General features: G+C 40.7%; 1 protein-coding gene across 1 annotated transcript in view; it reads right to left on the reverse strand.

Moving 5' to 3' along the window:
• The window catches only part of LOC118120443 (ephrin type-A receptor 6), a 155,724-nt gene that overhangs the window by 28,286 nt on the left and 105,239 nt on the right, over positions 1–22,199 (reverse strand). Inside the window, exons 6-7 of the mRNA XM_035175374.2 lie at positions 1,985–2,109; positions 905–1,067 (exon numbers count right to left, since the gene is read on the reverse strand). Coding sequence (XP_035031265.2) covers positions 905–1,067; positions 1,985–2,109 — 288 coding nt within the window. The remainder of the gene's footprint in view (positions 1–904; positions 1,068–1,984; positions 2,110–22,199) is intronic.

A 22,199-nucleotide genomic window follows, 5' to 3' on the forward strand; every position in this document is an offset into this window, starting at 1 on the left:
CACATTTGTACCTTCAGATACCTCTTTCAAAGACAGAAAAGCTATGACACTCAAACAAAAGGAAAAAGCCCAAGTGTAACAAGTGTAATATGGGAAAATGTACAATAGTTTGATAAAAAATGTACAAGTGTTTGTACAATTTAGGCTGATTTAGGCTGATTAGCTGTCAAATATTAAGTCCTGGGTGAGAAAGCTTTGTGCTGCTTTACCGTCATATACTGTATAGAATCAGGTGAAATCAGGTAGAATCAAGTGAAATGCTGGGGTAGTCCACAGTACAAGTCTGCCAGGTCCCAGATTCACTTATTATACAGTAAATACAGGTTGAAGCCACGTGTTTTCTGCAGTGGAAGAACAACACATTGTGTAAAATGTAAAATCATATGGGCTGGAAAAGAATCAGCAGTAATGGACAGTATGTTGTACGTGTGAAGACTAATGGGCTTCCCACCTCCACATTTCCTGTACATGTTATAGTGCAGTTGAGTAGTACACTATTCACTTTAAATTAGAAAGGTGTGATGTGTTAGCGTTTGTGATTTTAAGGCTGCACATGCTCATTTTCCTTCGTAGACACATTTTCCAGTCGCTATAGTCGGAATCCTATTTGTGGTTGCTGCTGTATGTGGTTTCATATTCAGGTTAGTTATTTGCTGTTGTGCCTGCCTCTGATACAAACTGCCCTGGTGCTGCTCCGGGCGATCTAAACTTCATCTGACCCTGAGCAGCTACTTGCAGCGATAGCATCTTCCCCCTGTGACTTTCTGTCTAAAAGATGAGGAAAAACACGTGCAAAACAGTAAACGTGCATGTTAATATCGTGTTTCCCTCTGAAAACAAGCCATCAGCAGAAGTACAAACACAAGGACACAAGACAAGTGCTGGAGGTTACGCTGGTACTCACAGTCTCCTGTGGATTCATATTCGTATTTAGGTGAGTAGGAGCTGTATCCAGCCGGCGTGCGGGTGCGTACGCTGAAGACGTACCAAGTCGCTGGTTTCAAACCTGAGATGATCACACTGGGAGCCTTGGTTCGCGTAGACGAGTAGCTCAGCTGCTCGTGTTCCTGTGGGGGGAGCGAGGAATATGAGCCATTATAATTCAGAAGAGGTGTTGAAATTACCTACTCAGGGACGACCACATTTAACTATGTGACAGGTGCAACGGCATCTTTCCCCCCCATTTGCACTCACAAAAATGTGTGTCATTTCACTATGGCAGCTGCTGATTGCACAAATGATAATTAGGAGTGTCATCCAGCCGCAATGTAGGAGAGAGACTAAGATTTTACTTTATCATTTTAGTGAGACTTTTTATATATTCTGGAAAAAATGTTTTATTGAGCAACAGTTGACTGTAGTTATCGTGCATAGAGAACAGTGTCTGCAAATCCACCATTTTTTTAACTCCAAACAATAATACCACATTTGAGTTTCTGATCAGTGCTGACACGGTGTATTTATCTACTAATAAAGCTGTCAATAAAAAATGAAGAACTGTCATATTATTAATTGGAGACCTCTGCAATGCTGTCCTTAATTTGGCAGCAGCAACATCTCCATTGATACTGAGGTCAAAAGCACAAGCTTACTTAATTACTTACTTTACTTTATTTTGAAAACATAGTGGATATGACAGCACAGTAGGACCCTGTAGAAAGTTGTATGACTATTTAATCTAGGATATGATGAATGAAGCACCTTTTAAGTGATATACTGCACATTTATATCTGTTTTATGAGCTAAATAATATGATTCTTCTTTATTTCAATACAATAATGTTGGTATATCATCACATTTATTAACAAATTTATTTTAAAAATTACATAATGAGTTTAATATGGCTCACAACATCAACTGTATTAAACTGTGATGGACCCTTCAGCGACAATGCCTATGTAGAGTCAACTGTTTGGGACCTCTCTATGTCATTAGGATTTCACATACCTGCATGATTTTTGACATAAGCAGGGGGTCACTGTACCTTTTCATAATATTTGATCTCGTAGTCCAGGATGGGAAGTGCCGTCTGCTCCGGTTGCTGCCAGGAGAGAGCGAGGCTGTTCGGAGAGGCCCAGTCCTTCTTCAGTGCCCCGAACACAGTCGGACCTGGTTAGAAAACACAACATGCAAAGGTCAGCTTCAGGGTCTGGAGTCAACCCACATGAATCAATTCACAATTCACTCTTTAGTGAGTGTTACAATAAAATGTTTTTACGTTTCATGTTGACACCAGATGAAGAAGAATTAACTTTCCAACAGACTTTAATTGAAGATATAACTATATCAACACCTAACTTCTGCATGGTGTTACAGTGTGTTTTGGGTCAACCAAACAATTGGAGGAATATAGTATAAGTGTTTATATACTTGAATAGTTTGGGAAAAGACTAATTTAACTGCGAGCGTGTGTATGAATCAAGTATAACAAAGATGACTGAGGGTTAAGAAGTTAGAGATCATTTTACTTGAGATCTGTACTGGTCCCATCGTAAATTAATAACTGATCACATTCAACATTAACTGCTAAACTTCAGCATGATTACTTCGATAGTTGAAAATGCTGATGTTAGTATTTAGTTGCTGTTTAACCTGAGCTGCTGGTGTGACAGTTGAGTCTTGGTCTTGTTGTGTGAGTCAGTGCACACACACGCACGCACGCATGCACACACACAGACACACAGAGACACAGAGACACAGAGACAGACACACACACACACACACAGACACAGAGACACACACACACAGAACACACACACACACACACACACACACACACACACACACACACACACACACACACACACACACACACACTGAAACAAACACGGTAGATCAACACCTGCCCACCATGTCAGCAATAATTATCCCACACCCATGCTCACACTCAATCACAGTGAAAAGCATTCACACAGCTCCCCCCATAGGACCCTCTAGTTTTAATTGAAAAGAAGTTGAGGGAGCTATCTTTTCTTGGACTGAGTTGCATTAGATTTGCTTTGTGAATTTCTGCCGGGTAAATAATTGCACCGGGTTCTCAGGAGAGGTCAGCACATGAAACTGCCATGAGAGTCATTATTATATATTATATCATCTAATGTTACAGAGCTGACTCATTATGTGGCTGTAAAATGTAGGCCTGCTTTTCTCATGTGCATTCGGTTTGACACAATGGCACTGACTAGTTTATTCCTCAGTAGAAGCCTGGGGAAGCTGTTTTCAGTTCTCACTTCGGCTGAGGCTGAGTATTATAGGGCCAGAGGCTTTGTGAGCAGGGGGAAGATGAGGGATCAGATATGGGGGCTCAGGGTTTGTGGGTTAGGGGGAGTCGGGATAGGGTTCATCTGTTAGATGAGATGAAAGTGCAGGCTGTATGGGGTTTGAGCTTATTAGTCAGGTGCTGAGAGACCTGCTGCTACTAATCTAATAGAAGGAGCTGAAAGTGAACATCTCCGGTCCCTTCATCCCACTGGTGTGTGTTTGTTGTCCTCACCACCACCACCTGTCTGTTTTCTGACCATTCAATCTGCTTCTGTTGTTGGCTTTACCTGTTTGTGTCCTCATGCACATTGCAAAGTTTTCACGTGTCCTAAATATCTCTTAAGCACAACTCCAAATTTGCATCTTAAGTATATTATAGAGCAGGGAATCCTATGGGGTTTTAAGCTTGGTTGAAGAGGGGGGATGGAGACATTCTGTTCGAAAAATTAATTGGGCTGTTAGGATAGAAAGGATAGAAATGTAAGAGTTTCACTTTTCGAGAATAAAGTCCTAATATCAAGAGAATAAAGACGGAAAGATTAGGCTGTGTCATTTTATCGGGTAATATCAGAATATAAACCTGTTGACCGCACAGACTTGGAGAAAATGTTTGGTTGTGATCGACTGAGAGACCATCATTGCATCTGCATGATATTTAAAGTAGTTTTGTAGTTTTTCAAGAACCAATGAGATTGGTTCAAGATTTTGGATCCAGAGGAAGTGGAACTACGGCAAGCATGGGTTCTCCTTTCTTAGATTTGTTTTTCTCAAAATATTATGACTTTCTGACCCTAATTAAATATTGACTACATTCTCATAATATTATGACTTAATTCTTGTTATATTATGACATTATCCACATTGTTTTCATCTTCCTTAAGGCCTTAATACGACGTTGTAGCTTTTAGATCATACTGTAATGTGTTGTCTGCAGTAAACTGGGCAGCGTCTAATATACAATCACGGTTACATTATAAACTGTATTTCAATGCTTGGCTTCTCCTTAATAACCGACACCTTAATAGCTATTTAAAATTTGGTAGGTTGACTGAAATGTTAACGAAAAACCAGAACAACGTAATATCATGCGTGAGTGAAAACAGTTAATAATATAAGCATAATCATCAAGCTCAAAGGGCATGGCGTGTGTGTGTGTGTGTGTGCGTGTGTGTGCATACATGTGTATGTTGAGGTTGATGTGAGTGCATGTATGTGTTATTATAAAAATAGAGTATGAAGCAGCTGTAGTAGAAAACCCAGCCTCGGCTTTTCAGAAAAACAACAAGCCAATGCTACTGACATTTATTTTACTACTTATTAAGTGTTATTCATATATTATATAACCTCATATGACCATTTTACTCAGACTGTGCTCGTGTCCTCTGCTCCTTCTGTCCTCAGTGAAAGAGAAAATTCCTCTCAGGGGGATTTTATCTGATTTGACTCTAATGAAGCACTCTGTCAGAGCGCTGAGGTTCCTCCTGCGCTGCTTGTGGCAGCTTGGTTCAGCAGCGGTGATAGAGAGCGCAGGTCTGTGGCTAGAGTCATGCGGCGAAAGGCATCGAGCTAAGACACAGCAAGATGGTTGGCATCTGCAGTTAGCATATTGGCCCCTAATAGGGAGCAATAAACACAGGCTGAATACTATATCCCTCTGAGTCACAGATTCAAATCAGCCTCCCACCGCTCATGAGAGAAACAGACACGGAAAGACAAGACGAGGAAAAAGGAACATTTAGTTCCCAGAGCAATCGCACAAAAGCCACAGTTATTATAATCCTGCCATCATTTCCAAACCTAACGACATACAGTATATTCTCTTAACTGAGAGACAACGAAAAGAAGGTCCCTACTAGATCATCCATCAATCCATCTATCCACCTATCCATTATCTCTAGCCCTTATCCTTTGAGGGTCGGCTGACATTGGGCGAGACGTGGGGTGGAAATATCTGTTCCCTCTCGCATTCACACCTATGGTCAATTTAAAGACTCCAAGCAACTCCAATCTGCATGTCTTTGGACTGTGGTAGGAAGCTGAAGTAACAGAAAAAAACCCACGCAGACAAAGAGAAAACATGCAACCTCCCCACAGAAAGACCCCCAAAACCGTGATTCGATCCTTCTTGCTGTGAGGCGACAGTGCTAATCGCCGCAGCATCATGGTGCCCATCAGATCATATCCGACAATTGCAATTTACATCAAATTAATTTGACTTCTAGCTGGTTTCATTACTCTGATTGTGAATGTAACCCCATGCCATCTAGATGCAAGGTAACTAGAGCCCAATAATAGTTTATTAATCCTTAAAATCACGAAAGACTCATGACAAAAAAGCATAGACATATGTTTATCCTTTCGAAAGCTCGATCTGGGTTTGTAACAATAATATAACTCAGAGTCCAAACACACCAGACAATATGGTGAATCATGTCTGCTTCTGTGTGCAGCGTGGGCGCACGTTGTTTATTTTTTTCCAAAGGCAGGAGTAAGAAACACCTCAGTGTCTCGGGGCACTGACAAGACACTTTTGAGGACAAAGGTACATATGGCAGCCATCTTTAATGATTCCGTATGTGGGTTATTAGAGCTGCAGCATGAAATCTGCCAGAGGAACCGACTCTGTTTCTCCGAGATGCGGGAGCATTGGAAAGCCATTAGAAACACCAGTCAATTACAATGCCCGATGGATGGATTTTCCAGTCAAGCGTGGTTAAGCTCAACATAAACTAATGGGGAGTCTTTAAATGAGCTTGACCTGCATATGATTTTAATTAGCTTTCCTGCCCTAAAGGCTTCCATTAACTGTTTAAAAAAGTCAATAGAGCCAGTATTGATGCTGTGTGAGGGCTTAAACGATGTCCTAACACTCCGCTGATTCACTGCTGATAGAGAGATAGAGTGAGGGAGACACACACACAGACACACACACACACACATAAAGGTGCTCTTGTTTACAACAGTCATATTGATATGTCAGTCTCTTTACTAGGTGTGTGCTTGTGTTTGTCTTGAAGCCGGTGGAAATTGGTCCTTCAGCATTTAGTCGCAGATGCGCACATCAGCTACAAAAACATATAAAAATTCAATTGGATCCTTCCCTGTATTCACTGTCTGACATTGTCAAGTATGTGGCGTGCTTCAAAGGCACTTCAAAGTTGCTTCAGGGAAGCACAAGGAAATGAAAGAATGGATTGAAGTTGTCTCCAGCGTTACCCCACTGGGACTTTGAGTAATCCGGTGGAGCAATGTCACATTTATAGGATCAATAATGTCTGTGTGTGTGTGAACACGTGTGCGAATGTGGTTTTGTGTGAGTTGCTTCTACAACCCGCGACACAGATCTGAAGTGACATAGGGTCTGCCTTTAATAGGGTTAACCTTTAATAATGCTGGAGCTCCTTCCCATTACACTGCGAGTCATCTTCTCTGCATTAACACCACAGAGACGTGACTGAGGTCAAGTGAACTCATGGGTCAAGTATGATTAAAGAGAGTGGATGTGGAACCGGCTCAAATAACTGACTGTCTGCACAAGTCAATCAAGCAAAGTATAACTGAAATGAATTAGCACTGACCTCTGTTATCCACCTGCTGCACTGTATCCCTGCCTTTTTGTAACTATCAAAGTATTTCTTTAAGTATATACTTCCATAATTTGGGAAACATAGTTATACATATAGGATTGGGCATCATTCTGTTTTTTTCTTTCTTAATTGATCATTTTAAAACGGTGCCGGTGTCTAAATTGTGCCAGATTTGAAATTTATTTTTCTTATTTTTTAAAAGCACAAAACAATGGTCACCAGTGAGGACAGCTTTATTTTTGTTAAATGGTAAATGGTTTTGTATTTATATAGCGCTTTTCTAGTCTTGATGACCACTCAAAGCTCTTTACAGTACAGTTTTACATTCACCCATTCACACACATATTCATACAGTGCATCTATTCAGAAATTTGACAAATTAAGTATTAACAGTTTAAACTATTTCCCAGGTGCTTCATTAAGTTTCTCATATTCCTCCTTTTTACACAGAAGTGATTTATTTTCTTTATATTTGGTGCAAGTCCTGACATTGGAATCTTTTTTGCGTCACACTTTCAACCATGTAGCTTCAGGCAAGTTGTTGTTGTGTCGACTTGAGTTTGTGGGAGCTACTACCTAACTGTTACGTTCTGGCTGCCAGAGCCATGTAGAGAGTGTGTTGCCAAATGCAATGTTAACTGGGCACATGCTGTTTTTATAAGTTGGTGCCTGATTGGCATTTGTTTGGTAGCCAACCCTAGTTACATACTTTTTTGAAGAAATAAATCAAAAAATCTCATTTGCAACTCGATACGTCTATTTTTACTAACACGACACAACAGAAAATCTTTGACCTTCGGAGACAGCTATAAGGTACCTTCTACAATTCTTAAGTAGCTCTTTCCAAGACAGCAAATTATTTACAAAAATGTTGACTTACTTATAATAAATAAATTAGCCGCATCCTTTAATATCATCATTTTTTGGACTAATACTTATTGTAAAAAATGTCAGAGCTGCTGTGGTACGGAAATCTATCCATCCACTATCTACACTTTAAGGTTGGGGAGGATGGGGGTGGGGGCAGCAATTAATCCCAATCAGGTCACCAGTCTATCACAGAACTCTGGTAAAGACATCGAGCTTCAATATGACTCATCGAATCATGCAGCCACTTGATGTAATAGTGGCTGTTATTTCTAAAAGGATTGTAACAATGAGCTCTGTGAAACCAGGACTATTACGAACCTCAGTCTGACAGCGGACCTGCGTATGATGAGGGTTAACTCAGCTCGCGTTGGACCCACTCAGATGAGACAGCTGTCACCAGCCTCTCACTGTCACAGCAGAGACTCCCGTCTGCTGTGTCATTTGAAACATGTCACTGATAAACCTGAGAATAACACCGAGCATTACATCCAACAATCTACTGGGAGAAAGTTTCAGTTAAACCCTCCTCTGTCTGGGCATCTGCACACTCCCTCTCTTTATGGGTCAGTTAAGTGTCAAAGTGTGCTTGGGCAAGATACTGAACCCCAAATTGCCCCTGACGACAGTGTGTGATTGATTTGTGAAAGAGAAAGTGCTGCATATAGATGCCGTGTATGACTGTGTGTGAGAGTGAGTGAATGGCAAAACTGTACTGTCATTAGTCATCAAGACTAGTAAAGGCTGCTGCACACGAGAGGATGATCGGGCTGATTTGAGACCAGATTTGCCCTTTCCGACAATAGCAGGGGTGTCAGTCTGGAGGTCAGTCGCTACAGATTATCTGCCCAAATAATCCTGAAGTGTGAGGGGTTTACAAAATAATCTTAATGCTACCAATTAAGACAGAAGCCTCCCCGATCTCGATTTCGATTATAAGATTAAAAATCTGTGCTGCGGTCTCCCACGTTTTTAAAATAGGTGAAGAGTTGAAAATCCTCTTGTGTGCACCAGGCTTAGCTATATAAATACAGGGACATTGTATTTAAGATGGACAAAATGACAGCTCTCCATGGCTCTTGATTGGTGGCTGGTTGCAGCATAGGTCATAAACCCTGCCTCCTCCACGTTAATGAATGGGACATGGCCCATAATAAAAGGTCAAAGTACACGTCAAATAATTTTTTCTCAAACAAAGTTTCTGTCATTTTAGGTAATTGTTCACACAAGAGTTAATTTTCCTGATAAGTTTGGTTTAAATTAGTTATTTGATGCTTTAAAAAACAAAGACAATTGTCATGATTCACAGCTGAGACTGGCTCACGATTGGTCGAGTGTGTGTATGGGCGGGACCCTGCTAACTCCTGTATTGCTACTGCACAGACTCTGGCTACAAATTGGCAAGATAGCGATCATATCCAGGATAGTTTGGCACCATTGCCATCTCCATCATGATGGCGATGCAGTTCTATAGTTTTGACCAACACATATAGACTCTAAACTAAAAGAGATCTGAATGGTGCATGAAACTGGTTCCTTCTGAATTGTTCAGATTTTTTCCACGATGGATTGCTGACAGCTAATTCATTTCTGTGTAGGTTGTTTTCAGGCAATTTCTATGAAGATTTCAGTGCCATTTCGGGAGATTCCTATTAGGTCTTCAACACTTATACTGGTCATTGAATAGCACCTGTGCATCAGTACATTTTACATTCTATAATGTATCTATTGGGGCTTCACCCTCTCTCTTCCAGCTCCTTCACTACAATCTTCATATAAAGTGCTGCAATTTGCCGGCCAAATTGTCCACACAATCTCTCTCCCAGCTGGGGCAACATGGGGTTCTTTTTCGAGAAGCATATATTGTCGCTGCCTGCAGTCTCACAAAGGAAAAATGGATGTGACCCCCGTGACACTAAATAGCCGTCAACTGGATCTAAACTGGGACGGTTCCTTGCTCTCCCTTGGTACACCTGCAATCCTCCCCTGCTGTGGTGACTGTCTTTACTGTGACAGTGGAGAAAAGCTCCTTAGACTCCCTTGCCCCATCCAGATGGTGGCTGCAACAGCTACCCGGACAATTTATCATGTGTATCTGCTGAGTACAGGGAGTTAACAGGTAATTAAAATCATCGGTCACAGAACAAAAGCAGGCAATGGGGGAGGCAGTGAGAAGAAGAGAAAAGGGAGGAGACCTTGCTGAGACTCCGCAGCTATTTCAGTGACTTTTAGCTGCGGTGGGAGACAGGAGACTGAGGAAATAGAAGTCGTGAATGTAACTAGAGAAGAGAGACAAATTACAGAAACCCAGGGAGACAAAGTTTGACTTTGGATGGTCATTGACTTGCAAACAGCTTGTAACGTTTAAACCTTTGTCTGCTTATTGACAATCCGCTCTAAGGCCGTGGAAGACAGATTAAAAGAAAGATGAACACAAAGTGAAAAGAAGAAGCACTGTCTACTGTCACACGTCAAAGTTTGTGTGCTAGCGAGCTGGTCTGACACTCTTAGGTCCCATCTTTAATAGGGCCCCAGCTCTGCGCTGATCCCTCTTGTTCCCATTTAATGGGGATGTGGAGAGGCAATGACGTGTGGGAAAGGCCAGGGAAACCGGCCCCTACGCTGGCCCACCACAATCAATACTCATTTGGCCTCCACCTCTCTTTCCCCAAAAGTAATTAATGAGAAGAACGGAAGCATCTAGCTGCTGACAGCTGATTTCCCTGTCGGTCCCTGTCCTTAACACCCTGTCCACTTCTCATGCTAATACTTAAAAGCTTCATTATGGCTGAAACCAAGCATTCATAATGGAAAGTGACACAGATACGGGCTGACGCGGACGTCGATGCGGAAAATATTTTCACATGTGTGACGTTAAACCTATAAAGGAAGAGGTTCAGAGTAGTTGGATGAAGATGCAGACGATAATGCCAGAAGTTAAACAATGAATTTTAATAGGAAAAATCCTTTACTTTGTGTAATTGTGTGACTTGGTTCAAACTAGATTTTTTTAAGGCACCACTTTCCAAACCTTTTATATCAAATTGATTCTAATAAAACATTTCCTTCAGATTTCATAATAAAAGTAATGGTGATGGCAATGGCAGTAATGGTCTTGAGTTCCAACAGAAACATTTACCACTATATATTATTAAACTCTTCCAGGAAACTAATTAGTGGTAAAAAAAGCTATTTTGAGTTATAAATATAGTTCAAACTGAATATCTGGACAGAATAAAAAACATTTCTATAGCTTCACTATCTCCTCTTGCCTCCTTCTCCTCCGTCATGCATAGGCAGAGGAATGGAGCGCCTCTGCACTGGAGGTACAGTATAAATAGCAGTCGACCCCCCTATAGCACCCAGTACAGACATACTGCAGCAGAGCACAAAGCAGACAGAGTGGCAAGACGCTTATTCCTATAGAGCTCATTTCAAGCGGAGACATCCATACACAGCCCGGCTGTCAAAGTCCACCATCCAGGAGGTAAAAATAGCCCAACCAATAGATACAATGCTGTGTGAATGGAGACTTCCTTGGAGAATAGGGAAGACAGCATGCACTGTAAAAGCACAACTAATGCACATGGTCACAGTACATGTTGGAGATTAACATCGTCCCTGTGGGGGCCAATCAGTCACAACTTCAACAAATGTGTTCCATGTTTTCAATGGAACAAAGAAAAGCCATTTTGCTCTGATGTTTCCTTCTCAACTTTGTCTGGCCATTGATTGACTGGCACTTCCATGTTTCACTATGCAACTTTTGCTTAGCAACAGCCACAAGTGGAAAATGATTGTGTTGGGCTCAAAGTCCAAGAGGTTTTTACGTAGATAAAACAAAGCCGATCAATTGTTGGACGAGACTCTGACTGCGTATTTCCGATGATTGAATTGAAACGTGGCCAAACATTCTGTATCCTTCATGGCCTCGCCTTTTTGATTGATCTAGTTTTTGGCATTACTCTTTAACTTAATTCTGTTTCAGCTGTTGATTTTGTAGCTGAAAGAAGACAAGGTGCATAATGTTGCTTCAAGAGAAGGAAAATAGTTAAAATAATCAACAGACTGAGTGGAAACAAAGCGTTACGAAGTTAAAACCACTCCTATGACACCTGCAGATTCTCTTTTGTTAAAATCTCTCAGACCTAAGGGATTTGCTAACAAACGATGAAGTACTGACCGTCATGAACATGGTGTCTCTCACAAAAAGGAGACAGGAAGCTTGACAAAAGAAAACACGTCTGTATATTTGATGTCTTACTCTGAATACATTTGAATACACTGTCCAAATCGAGTACAAACTGTAATACCTTAAGCTGAGTGTGCCTTCAGTAGTTGTTAAAATGTATAAAGGCCTACGGGGATTTAAGTTAGAACCGCTGTCATTATGAAAGGTTTGATGGAGTGAGGCTAATGCAATGTCATTTAAATGAACTGAAGTGACAAAGGGTACTGGCAACTGATTTATCTAACTTTCAGAAGACAATGGCGCCGCATTCTTGGGAGGAAATTCTCCCTGAAGATTGAAGAGGGGATTGAGGTGGGAGTTGAGAGAGAAAACTTCACAGAACATCCATCAGGATTGCAGAACAATGAATCCAATCACTCCGTATTAATGAGCCAACGCTTAAAATAGTTCCCGTTGTGAGGTGAAGTCGGGGGAAATGATCTTTGCAGGGGGGGGGAAGAATCTTCCTGATAAAAGTCTGGGCATAAATCATTTTGTGGAGTAGAAATACAGCAGCTAATCTTTTTTCCTTCAAACCTCCCTGCTCAGAACAGTGCTGAATAGCAGTCCTGGGAAATAGCTATTCTTAATGCTGGTTGGTGAATAGGTGAGTTACCGTGCATCTGGAGAACTCAGAGGTACTGGCTGTGGATATTTATGGCCACAGACAAAACTGTACATGTGGGCGGCTCAGTCATGGCCTTCAAATATTCAAAAAGGCACTTTCCAATTATCAGCGTCCAGCTACAGTCTGCGTGCTGAATTTATTATCTAGCTGATTTGAACTTGTTGTCTAACAGCACCGTCAGTGCAAAGTATTTTACATTTATTCTCTTATTTCTCTCTTTTGATGTATGAAATATGAACATATACATCAACTTCAACTGTACTTTTTGTTTAGTGCAAATTATCTATGTTAACACCTATGCTATCTATGCTAACCAGAGAGTATATAAAGATGGACGACGCTTCCTCTCCACTTCCTCCTTCTATCCAGAAATACTCATACTAATGCTGCCATCTTGTGGATTTGGAGCCAGAGTCATATCATTTTCGTGTATCATTTTCATCTTTTAATCTAAATTAACACTTGAACAAACGTTGGCATAATAAGAACCATTAAAATGAATGAAATCATGTATATCACTTACACTTTAGCCTGTATAATTTGGTCCATGTCCCATTCACTAACATGGAGGAGACAGGATGAAGACTTTTTGGCTTCACTTTTGAGGAACGGTCATGTCGTCCATATTCTTACACAGTTTAATACACTAAACCATGCTAAACGCTATACCTGCTAAATATCAACATGCTAGCAGTCCTTCGGTATCTTTAACACATGACAAGCGGTGCATTCAGGAAAAGTAAACAGACAATAGATCAATGTGGTTGGTTACTCCCAATAAATAGTATCGATCATGTAAATAGCAAAATACTTTTATTAATGACTATTGTTGCTGTTGTCAGGACATGAGAGACGACAAGAAACAACATCTGAGGTCAATAACATGGAGGTTAAAACTGATCTCATATTAATCCTTAAGTTTGTATTAACTGTGTGACTTTGTCCCCAGCCCACTGATCTGATGTTACCCATATTAAGCAGGTGATTATATGTATATGCTCTAACTTCAATACCAGTAAACAGATACAAGGGCAACATACTGTAGGTACAGATTTCCCTGCTGGGCCCAGCTGTGCTATAATGTCCCCTCTCACCCCCATCAACCGTTCTTGCCCTCATTTTCCTTCACAATCCCAAAACACCCCTAACCCTTTTACCTAAATGCAAATGCAGATATGTCAAAGTTCACACATTTAGTATTTATGGTGCAACTAAAATGCAACAACCACCTCTTACAGTCAAATTTTTGACTCCACATCTGTTGTTTTTCGCAGGTCAAGACGGACTTAGTCTGAGCTTTTATATTTGTGTGTGTGTGTGTGTGTGTGTGTGTGTGTGTGTGTGTGTGTGTGTGTGTGTGTGTGTGTGTGTGTGTGTGTGTGTGTGTGTGTGTGTGGTTGCAGCAGGTCATGGACATAGATAAAAGAGGGTGCTGAAAGGCAGAAAATGGGTAGGGGGCAACAGATGCCCCAGGTCAAATGAAGCCCCACGGGAAGCCAGCTAAACAAACCTGCCAACAAACACAGTAAGCAAACATCTGCTCACTCACGCGTCACTAAAAAGGTGGATGAACTTCAGTCACCCATGCACAAGACTATATATAGACTGAGAACAACTGAAATCGAATCATATAAACCAATAAATTAGAATTGTTTTAATTATTATTGCCGTTGTGGGGTAAACAATGTTGGAATGTAACTAAGTACATTTAATCAATTACTGTATACAAATTTGAGGGATAGGGATATCGTTGCTAGTTACTTTACAAATTAAGATTTTTGCATACAAAATATATTAAGAGACGACAGTAAAATCCTGCTTTTACATAAATGCATGTGTAATAATAACACACAACAACATAAACAAGTTAAAGGCCAAGTTAATGTCCAGCCAGTATCATTAGAAATTAAGTTTAAAAACCAGACGATAACAAAGTAAACCACCATAAAAAAGGTGAGTAAACTCTATTTTGTATTTAAAAAGGTACGTAAATGGCGTTTACCCCCCCACTACGCCCCTGTTTGTAAACATGCCCACACCCACATGGCTGCAGGGCCTATGCCAGTAAACCCACACAAATCCAATGTAGGCCCCATGTGGGTTAGCACAGAGTGGTTTTTCCCTTTGGGGCCTCTATGTGGGTTTACTCTGGGCACCCCCCCCCCCTTTTGTCAACAACACACGATAATTGTTTGAGACCAAATGCAACAAGCTTTCGGATCGCAACCGAAAAGACATTGCATATGACATCAGTGTGGAGGACATATCTATGAAGACACCCACCATGTTACGTTTAAATGTATCATTAACTGACGGTTGGGATTCTGACTCCTTCAGTGGTATTTGCTGTTCTATGGAAGTGTTAAACATCCACAAATCTTGGTCCATTAACTTCTTCCCTGTCGTGAGAACGAGAGCCTCACTGGGAGCGCCCTGCTTCAAAATAAATGAAGGATAGATGCTGGAAGACAACATGATTTCACGCTGAAATATTATTGTGAAGGATACACAACAACACGTTGATATTAGTTTAAATTAGAGCCATTCTTTTTTATTTCTGCTACTAGGATATAACCGGAGTTTGTGGAGTTTTATTTATTTTCTTTGAAGTACAAATTTAGCAAATTCGACAGTGAGTTAAGTAGAAACACTTCAATTGATTTCATAATCCTAATCAGTTTTATATTTGTGACAGCTCAATATTTTATTAATGTCGCACATTTCCCACTTGATAACTGAATATCATTTAACCCCTTGTGAACTGAAAGGTGCACAACACAAAATAGAACACTCAATACATTTCCAGACCTTGTAAATACAAAGTAAACACAACACATACTTAAAAATGTAATCCTCCATAAATGTATAGTAAATTTGAAAGTCTAAGTTTGAAAGTCTTTCTCCACATCGAGCCACTATTCTCACTGTTGTTAAATGTCTGCCAGAATCATGTGTTGCCACATCGTGCCTGCAGGAGCTACTGTGATCACAAGCCTTGATGTGGGACTAGAGCCGGTCGTTTTTTCACACGAGATGAAACGAATGGTAAAACTTTGGCATGATCTCGATGGATTGTTGGAGATTTTGACATTTAGTGAAACAGCAGAGACAGAAACTGTAAAAGTGAACACAAAGTGCCACATGTCCAAATTTGTATTCAGTTGGCTGTGAATCTGAGAGACTGCATCAACATCTCCTGTTGCCGCACTGTAATAAAAGCTTTGTACTCGTTTGCCAGCAGATTTTAATGTTACAAAACAGACAGGTTATAGCTGTTGTATAGGAGAAAGAGAAGGAATGCGACTGATATAAACAACCTCCTCGTTTTCTTTGCATTCATAAGGTTACCTCTCTCGCCACAGGCAAAACTGATTAATTAAATTACTGCATGTTAAGGCATTGTTGTGGGTCAGCATTATTGCTCCCTGCTACAGAGGAGTATGTAATCCCATGACATTGCAACTAAAGGCTTTAATACTGCTCCAGTAAATTAAACGTGCACTGCTAAAACTCTATGTCTGAGTAAATTAAACAATCTTGTGTTTAGATTGAAACAGCAAGGTTATTCTAATTTGTAGTTAACTATATACAAAGCACAGGTCTGTTACAGAACCTCCTGCATCCTTTGGTACTTATCTTAAGCTTTTGCATTTCAAGACTAAAACATATATTTTTTTAAGTTTAAGTGTTATGGTTTGCACAATGGTATATTCTAAAAATTATTTAAAATTGCAGTGATAAAATCAGGGCTTTAAACTGATTAACTACAACTAGTGCAGTGTTGTTTATTCAAAGTTCGGTGAAACTTGAATCAGTTCGCAGAACCCTGAACTGGAGAATCAGTTCTAGTTTCCTTTGTTGTGCCTGCTGCTGCTGCTACAGAGCACTGCAAGTTTATTAATAATGAACATGTCATATCACACCAAATTCAACACAAGTGCAGAGTTTGATGTTGATAAGATGAACAGTTGTGCCAAGATATGTGAGTCACATACAAACAGACAGAGACTTGGTAGATGGATATAAAGCCCTTAGTCTTAGAATGTTCATTAGACCAAACACCCTTTGCTAATAAAACCAGAAAAGCATGTGTACATGTATAGCACTTACTGCACATGCCCTATGTACTTGTACTTCATTATTGTTTAAAATATCATCACATGTCACAGTGTCCACCATTAATAAACAAGACAGGGATTCTACAGCCATGCTAATGGAGGTGTGAGGCTCTATAGGGGATATAAAAAGGGATGAAGAAGAACATAGTGGGAGTTGCTCCACCCTGGGCACTGCAAAGCCACAAGGCCGAATCACTGAACATATACTGTTGCTTGGGCTCAGTATAATTATTATAATAATAATAGTGACGCTAAATGTTATTGTGACTCATCCTTGTCTCAGTAAATCAGTAAATATGAAACAATAACATCGTAAAATAAACACATTAGGTGACATATTGATTCCTTTACAGATACTAATTTGGGCCGGAGAGCAACACAGTTTTTAACTTCTGCTGAAAATACTGCTGACTGTGGAAGAGGATGGAGCCAAAGTGAAATATCAAAAACAATTCATCATGGAGGACATCACTGTCTCCATTAAACCCACTGTGACCAGTCTGCGATACTTGCATATCATTCATTTCCCTCTCCCTGGCACAGATCCATGCTGGTGGAGGCAGTGATGTGCATGATTATCTGAGTTATAGTTTAAAATCTGAGTGGTTAAAAAATGACAACAGAGAAGAGAATGAGCCACTAACAGTGCAGAGGTTCTAGCGTTGGGCGATTGGACGAATATATCATCTATCAGTGATTGGCTGAGTGATAGTGACAGTGATGATAGTTTATTTTTTTCTGAATAAGCTGTCTGAAGAATTATTTCAACTGTATAAACAAATCTACAAACTGGCATTTATCATATATTATCTAAAAATCTTTCTTCACAGCTGTGCATTAGTTATTATATTCAGCCCCTACTGACTCAGCTCACTCTCTTCCCCTCTCTCTCTCACACTTGTGTCATTGGACACGTGTAAACTCAGACTGAGTGAGAGCAACATGATTTGATATTCACCAACACAAATGATTGTTGTGTTTATTTGCACACAGAGCGGTGAAGTGAGATCCGATCACAAGTGGTCACAGCTCTTCTATAATTGAATTGACTGGTACTGGCATGCTGCCATTTGGTGTTTGTTTGGCTGATGGTGGGAGATTGGACATTTTTGGCACATGGCCCAACCCTAACAGGTTCAAAGTGACTCTAGGCCTGTGAAATGATACAAAGAACATGTTGATTGATTTGTCTGAATGTCTGTCGTTGGGGTAAACATTTTTAGATCAAAACTTTTACTCAATTCACTTTGTCCTAACTGGGTTGTGCAGTAAAATAAGGTGTGGCCAATGTCAGCCATTTATGCATTGGTGTGGGTCAAAGAAAACAACTGAAACAATATATAGACTGTGTCATAGCCTGTATGTCTGTTAGACTAAATAGGAAATATAAAAATGCAGGAATACTCATTGGATTAGGAAACATTTTGAAAATCAGTAATACATGACTACTACTGATAGAAGTATGTTTTTGCATGTTGACAACCCTGATATATGATGTTTTGATGAGACATTTCCACTGCGCAAAGTTTATTTGAATCTCTGTCTAAAATACTCCCACTGATCATTGTCAAGGTCCTCAGGATAATTACTGCTGATTTCTTTGAGACACGTTCAGCACATTGAAAAAGTAAACAACACTTATGATGCTGTGTTGTCTTTGTGCCAACTTGACAAAACGCTCCGGTGCTTTCACTTCAAGTGCTCGTGAAGAGGAGCTGCGCTGCTGTGATGAAGATGTTTCCAAAGTGTGGAGCTGACAGAGCAACACACTGGTGGATCGCTGTCTGAAATACTCCCACACTTTAAAAGATCAAGGCTGAGGTGTTTTTTAGCTGCAGCTTGGATTTACACCCATGGACCAGGTGCAGACATGTTTGTGACGTGTCGTGATCACTGATGTCACTTAGAACAATGAGTCCCAGCTCCATGTGCTATGCCCTGTTCGCCTGTTTATTAAAATCTATAAATGCACGAAATTCACCACAGTACCTCCTCGGGCCACCAGGATACATACTAATACTAATACTAATACATACAAATACAGACATAGAGATTCCTCATATCATATTAAGATATTAATTATATTATACCAATTAATTAGATGCCTTGAAATAACACCAAATACGCAAATTGTAACATTTCACTATATAGTCAATATCCCCAGTCCGCTCCACTGAACTAACGTGCTGGCGTCAGACTCAACCTTACACAAGATATAATAAATGAAAAAGAGACATCACTTCATCAGTGAAACCTGAAGGTGACTTGAAACAGCTGTCAGACTCTGAGCTTTTATGTGTTGCTTTATTCTCCTTTGAGTGAGTTTTTTCCCCACATGCTGCCGTATTAAGGACGTATGCTGTGGAAATCCGGCACAATGACTGTGGGATGTGGAGCAGAACAAACAGAGGAGAGTCATGGGTCATTTTTTAGCTGGAGAGGAGAGCAAGCAGATTGAGAGCGGCCCACATGAAAGGTAACCAGCACAGGCAACACTTAGAGTAAATCTGTTATTTGCTGCTGGGAGTAAATATGACTTGGACAATAAAGGCTGAAGATCTTGATCTTAAGTTCTCTCTCTGTTTCCTCTTCTCTGTTTCTCCTCCACCCACCACCGTGCCTCCCTCGGACGGCTCTCTTCATATATCTCTTTTCTCATCGCTCTCTTTTCCCCGCGTCTCGTTCTCCTCTCCTCTCTCATTCTTTCTCTTTGTCGAGCTGATGGCAGCAGCTGGGTTGTGATCCAATCACAGGCGGGCTGCAGCAATCATCGTCTGCTGATTGGTTTTATAATCCTCACTCAGGATTTCAGATGGGAGAGAATCAGCTGGCCAAGAAGTGCTGCTCTGAAAGCTGTCACACTGAGGCACACACAGACACGCACGTGTGTGAACGTCAAAACACACACTCACACACACACATAGATACTTTGTTGCTTTTTGTCTGCATCAATATCACACTTCTTGACTCCACATCATTGCTTTCATTCTCTCTGCAATAGTTCTCCATGAATTCTTTCACCTCAGTCCTACATTTGAAATAAACTAACATTCAAAGTGTGTGTGTGTGTGTGTGTGTGTGTGTGTGTGTGTGTGTGTGTGTGTGTGTGTGTGTGTGTGTGTGTGTGTGTGTGTGTGTTTGAATGCATGTCTTTCTATAGTTATGAGGGCTAATTTAGGTTCAATACCATCATTGTGAGGACATTTAGACATTGTGAGGTCTTGGTGTTAGGGTTAGGGTTAGGCATAGGGTAAGGGGCTAGGGAACGCATTATTTCAAAGAGGGTCCTCACAACTATAGAGAAAAGAGTGTGTGTTTGCGTGTGTGAGTGCGCACTATGCTTTCAGTTTTGTTGTATGTACATGGTGTACAATAATGACATGTACATCAATATATTTTTGAATATGATGCAAGGCTACATCCTGGCGCTGCAACACCTTGCTGAGGCACAAAGGGATGGGATGAGGTGAAATATAAGTGAAGGTAGTGAAACCACACGCACGCGCACGCACACACACACACGCACACACGCACGCACACACACACACACACACACACACCAGCCCACAACTCCCACATCAATAGGCTGAGCTTTAACTCTCATATTTAAACATCCAGAGAAGAAAGCTATAATCTTCAAGGCACAATATCGCAGCTAAATCCCCAAATATTCACAGGTAACAGCAGAGGTTTGATTTGCCTTCGAGCCGGGGAGACCACATGAGAAGAGAAAATGTAATTAGTCAATACACACAGGTGCCGGTCATGAAAAAAATACAATAACTCAAATCTATATATATATATTTAATGTGCTTAGGTCGGTTGATATAAAACACTACGACTTGACAATGCTCCTACATCTAACACCCTGTTTCCTGCAGCAAATGCAAATGTTTGTATCGTGCATTCTTTGAGTCTTCCTTTTTTGCATTGATCAGCACGTTGCATCAGCCCGTAACCGAATGTATGTCCTATTGACTGTGTCCTTGTCCTACATCTGTGCAGTGGAACAGTAAGAGGACAAATGAGATGCCGACCCGTAATGTTTGCATTAACTGTACATGTGTTTCTCTGGCAGTAAACTCATACTGTTTAATAATCTCATAATGACTGCCTGCTGCAATATTTGGTTTAATAATGGGGGCCTCAGACCAGGCGAGAAGCCTGCAAAGAAATGAAAGTTTTATGAGAAAATTACACAATGTATTGACTCTTTGTTTGCGTTCAGTATTTTCAGTTTAATCCACTCAGACAAGACGCGTGTTCAGCGAAATGCAGAGTTCCATATTCATGAGAGATGAACAGTGTAATATTTGCAAAAGTGCACACTACATAACTGTCCTCCAGTTTTGAATGTTAGGAAGCCTTTTGTGGCTGTAGTAATTATGACTGGGAGTAAAGAGGTAACTCATGTGACGGTCAATGTCACAGTTTGTTTCCCTTGTGAGATCAATAATCAATGCTGTGTCTTTTATCCATGGCACTTCTACAACCTAAATCTGTTTTCTTAGTGCAACCATGACGACAGAGGTTCCCTTTACCTTAAGGAAGTACTTATTTTAACCATGATTTAACCCTGAACCTAACCAAGTTGTTTTTTTCCCCCTGAACCTGGATTGGTGGTATGGTACCACAACCTCCATCTCTGAGCCCAAAGGCATCTAACAACAAATTATTCTCTGTGGCCGTATTTGGAAAAAACCCACTAAAAATAACACACTAGTTATAACACATACCACCACAGACAAATAAATTATAGTCCAATTTGCAAGTACCACAGTTGTCCCATTAAAATATAACAAAAGCTAACTTTGTAATCCCGTGTGATAAAGTGAAGGTGCCGCTTCACGTTATAGTGTTTTTCTCTGTGTGCTCGCTGAGCTCCAGCACTGACTATACACGTCTTCTATTAACACCCCAGTTACTCACTCCGCTCACCTCTGCTGCTGCACCGTTGCCAGAGTGTGTTTGCGCTCACCTCCGGCTGCTCCACCCCTCTTCAATTTGAGCTCACAGGAATTGATTATTACTTCCAATAATCTCCAGGAGGTGACACTGTGGTGTGAGAAACTCAATTACAATGCTGGGACACGTGACCTGCATCCTAAGCATCACAACCTCTGCTAAAGAGTCCTATACTGCTCCGGCCTTATCCTGCTCTAAAGAGTTCTTCATCCAAGTCCCGCATCCTGCCTCTCTTTGTCCTACTTTCGGACTGATGTTTGTGAAGTACCTTCTCTTTTCATACAGTTTGACACATTGATATTCTGAGTGCATTCTGAAACTGTTTGGAATGGGTTGTTTGCTTGGCCTGATGCTGGTTGCTGCTTTTCTACTGTTAAAGAGACCTGCAGTATTTCAGCCGTGCCAAGTTAAGACCTGCTGCAGGACTCAGTCTACAGAACCCTGGAGCCCCCCCGCTGCTGCACAAAGAGCTGTTCAAATGTGTATTCAGAGTTCGGTGCAGCTCAACTCAGTACGCAGAACCTCCAACTGGAGAATCACCT

Source organism: Hippoglossus stenolepis, chromosome 13 (genome assembly GCF_022539355.2).
Source record: "Hippoglossus stenolepis isolate QCI-W04-F060 chromosome 13, HSTE1.2, whole genome shotgun sequence".
Lineage (NCBI taxonomy): Eukaryota > Metazoa > Chordata > Actinopteri > Pleuronectiformes > Pleuronectidae > Hippoglossus > Hippoglossus stenolepis.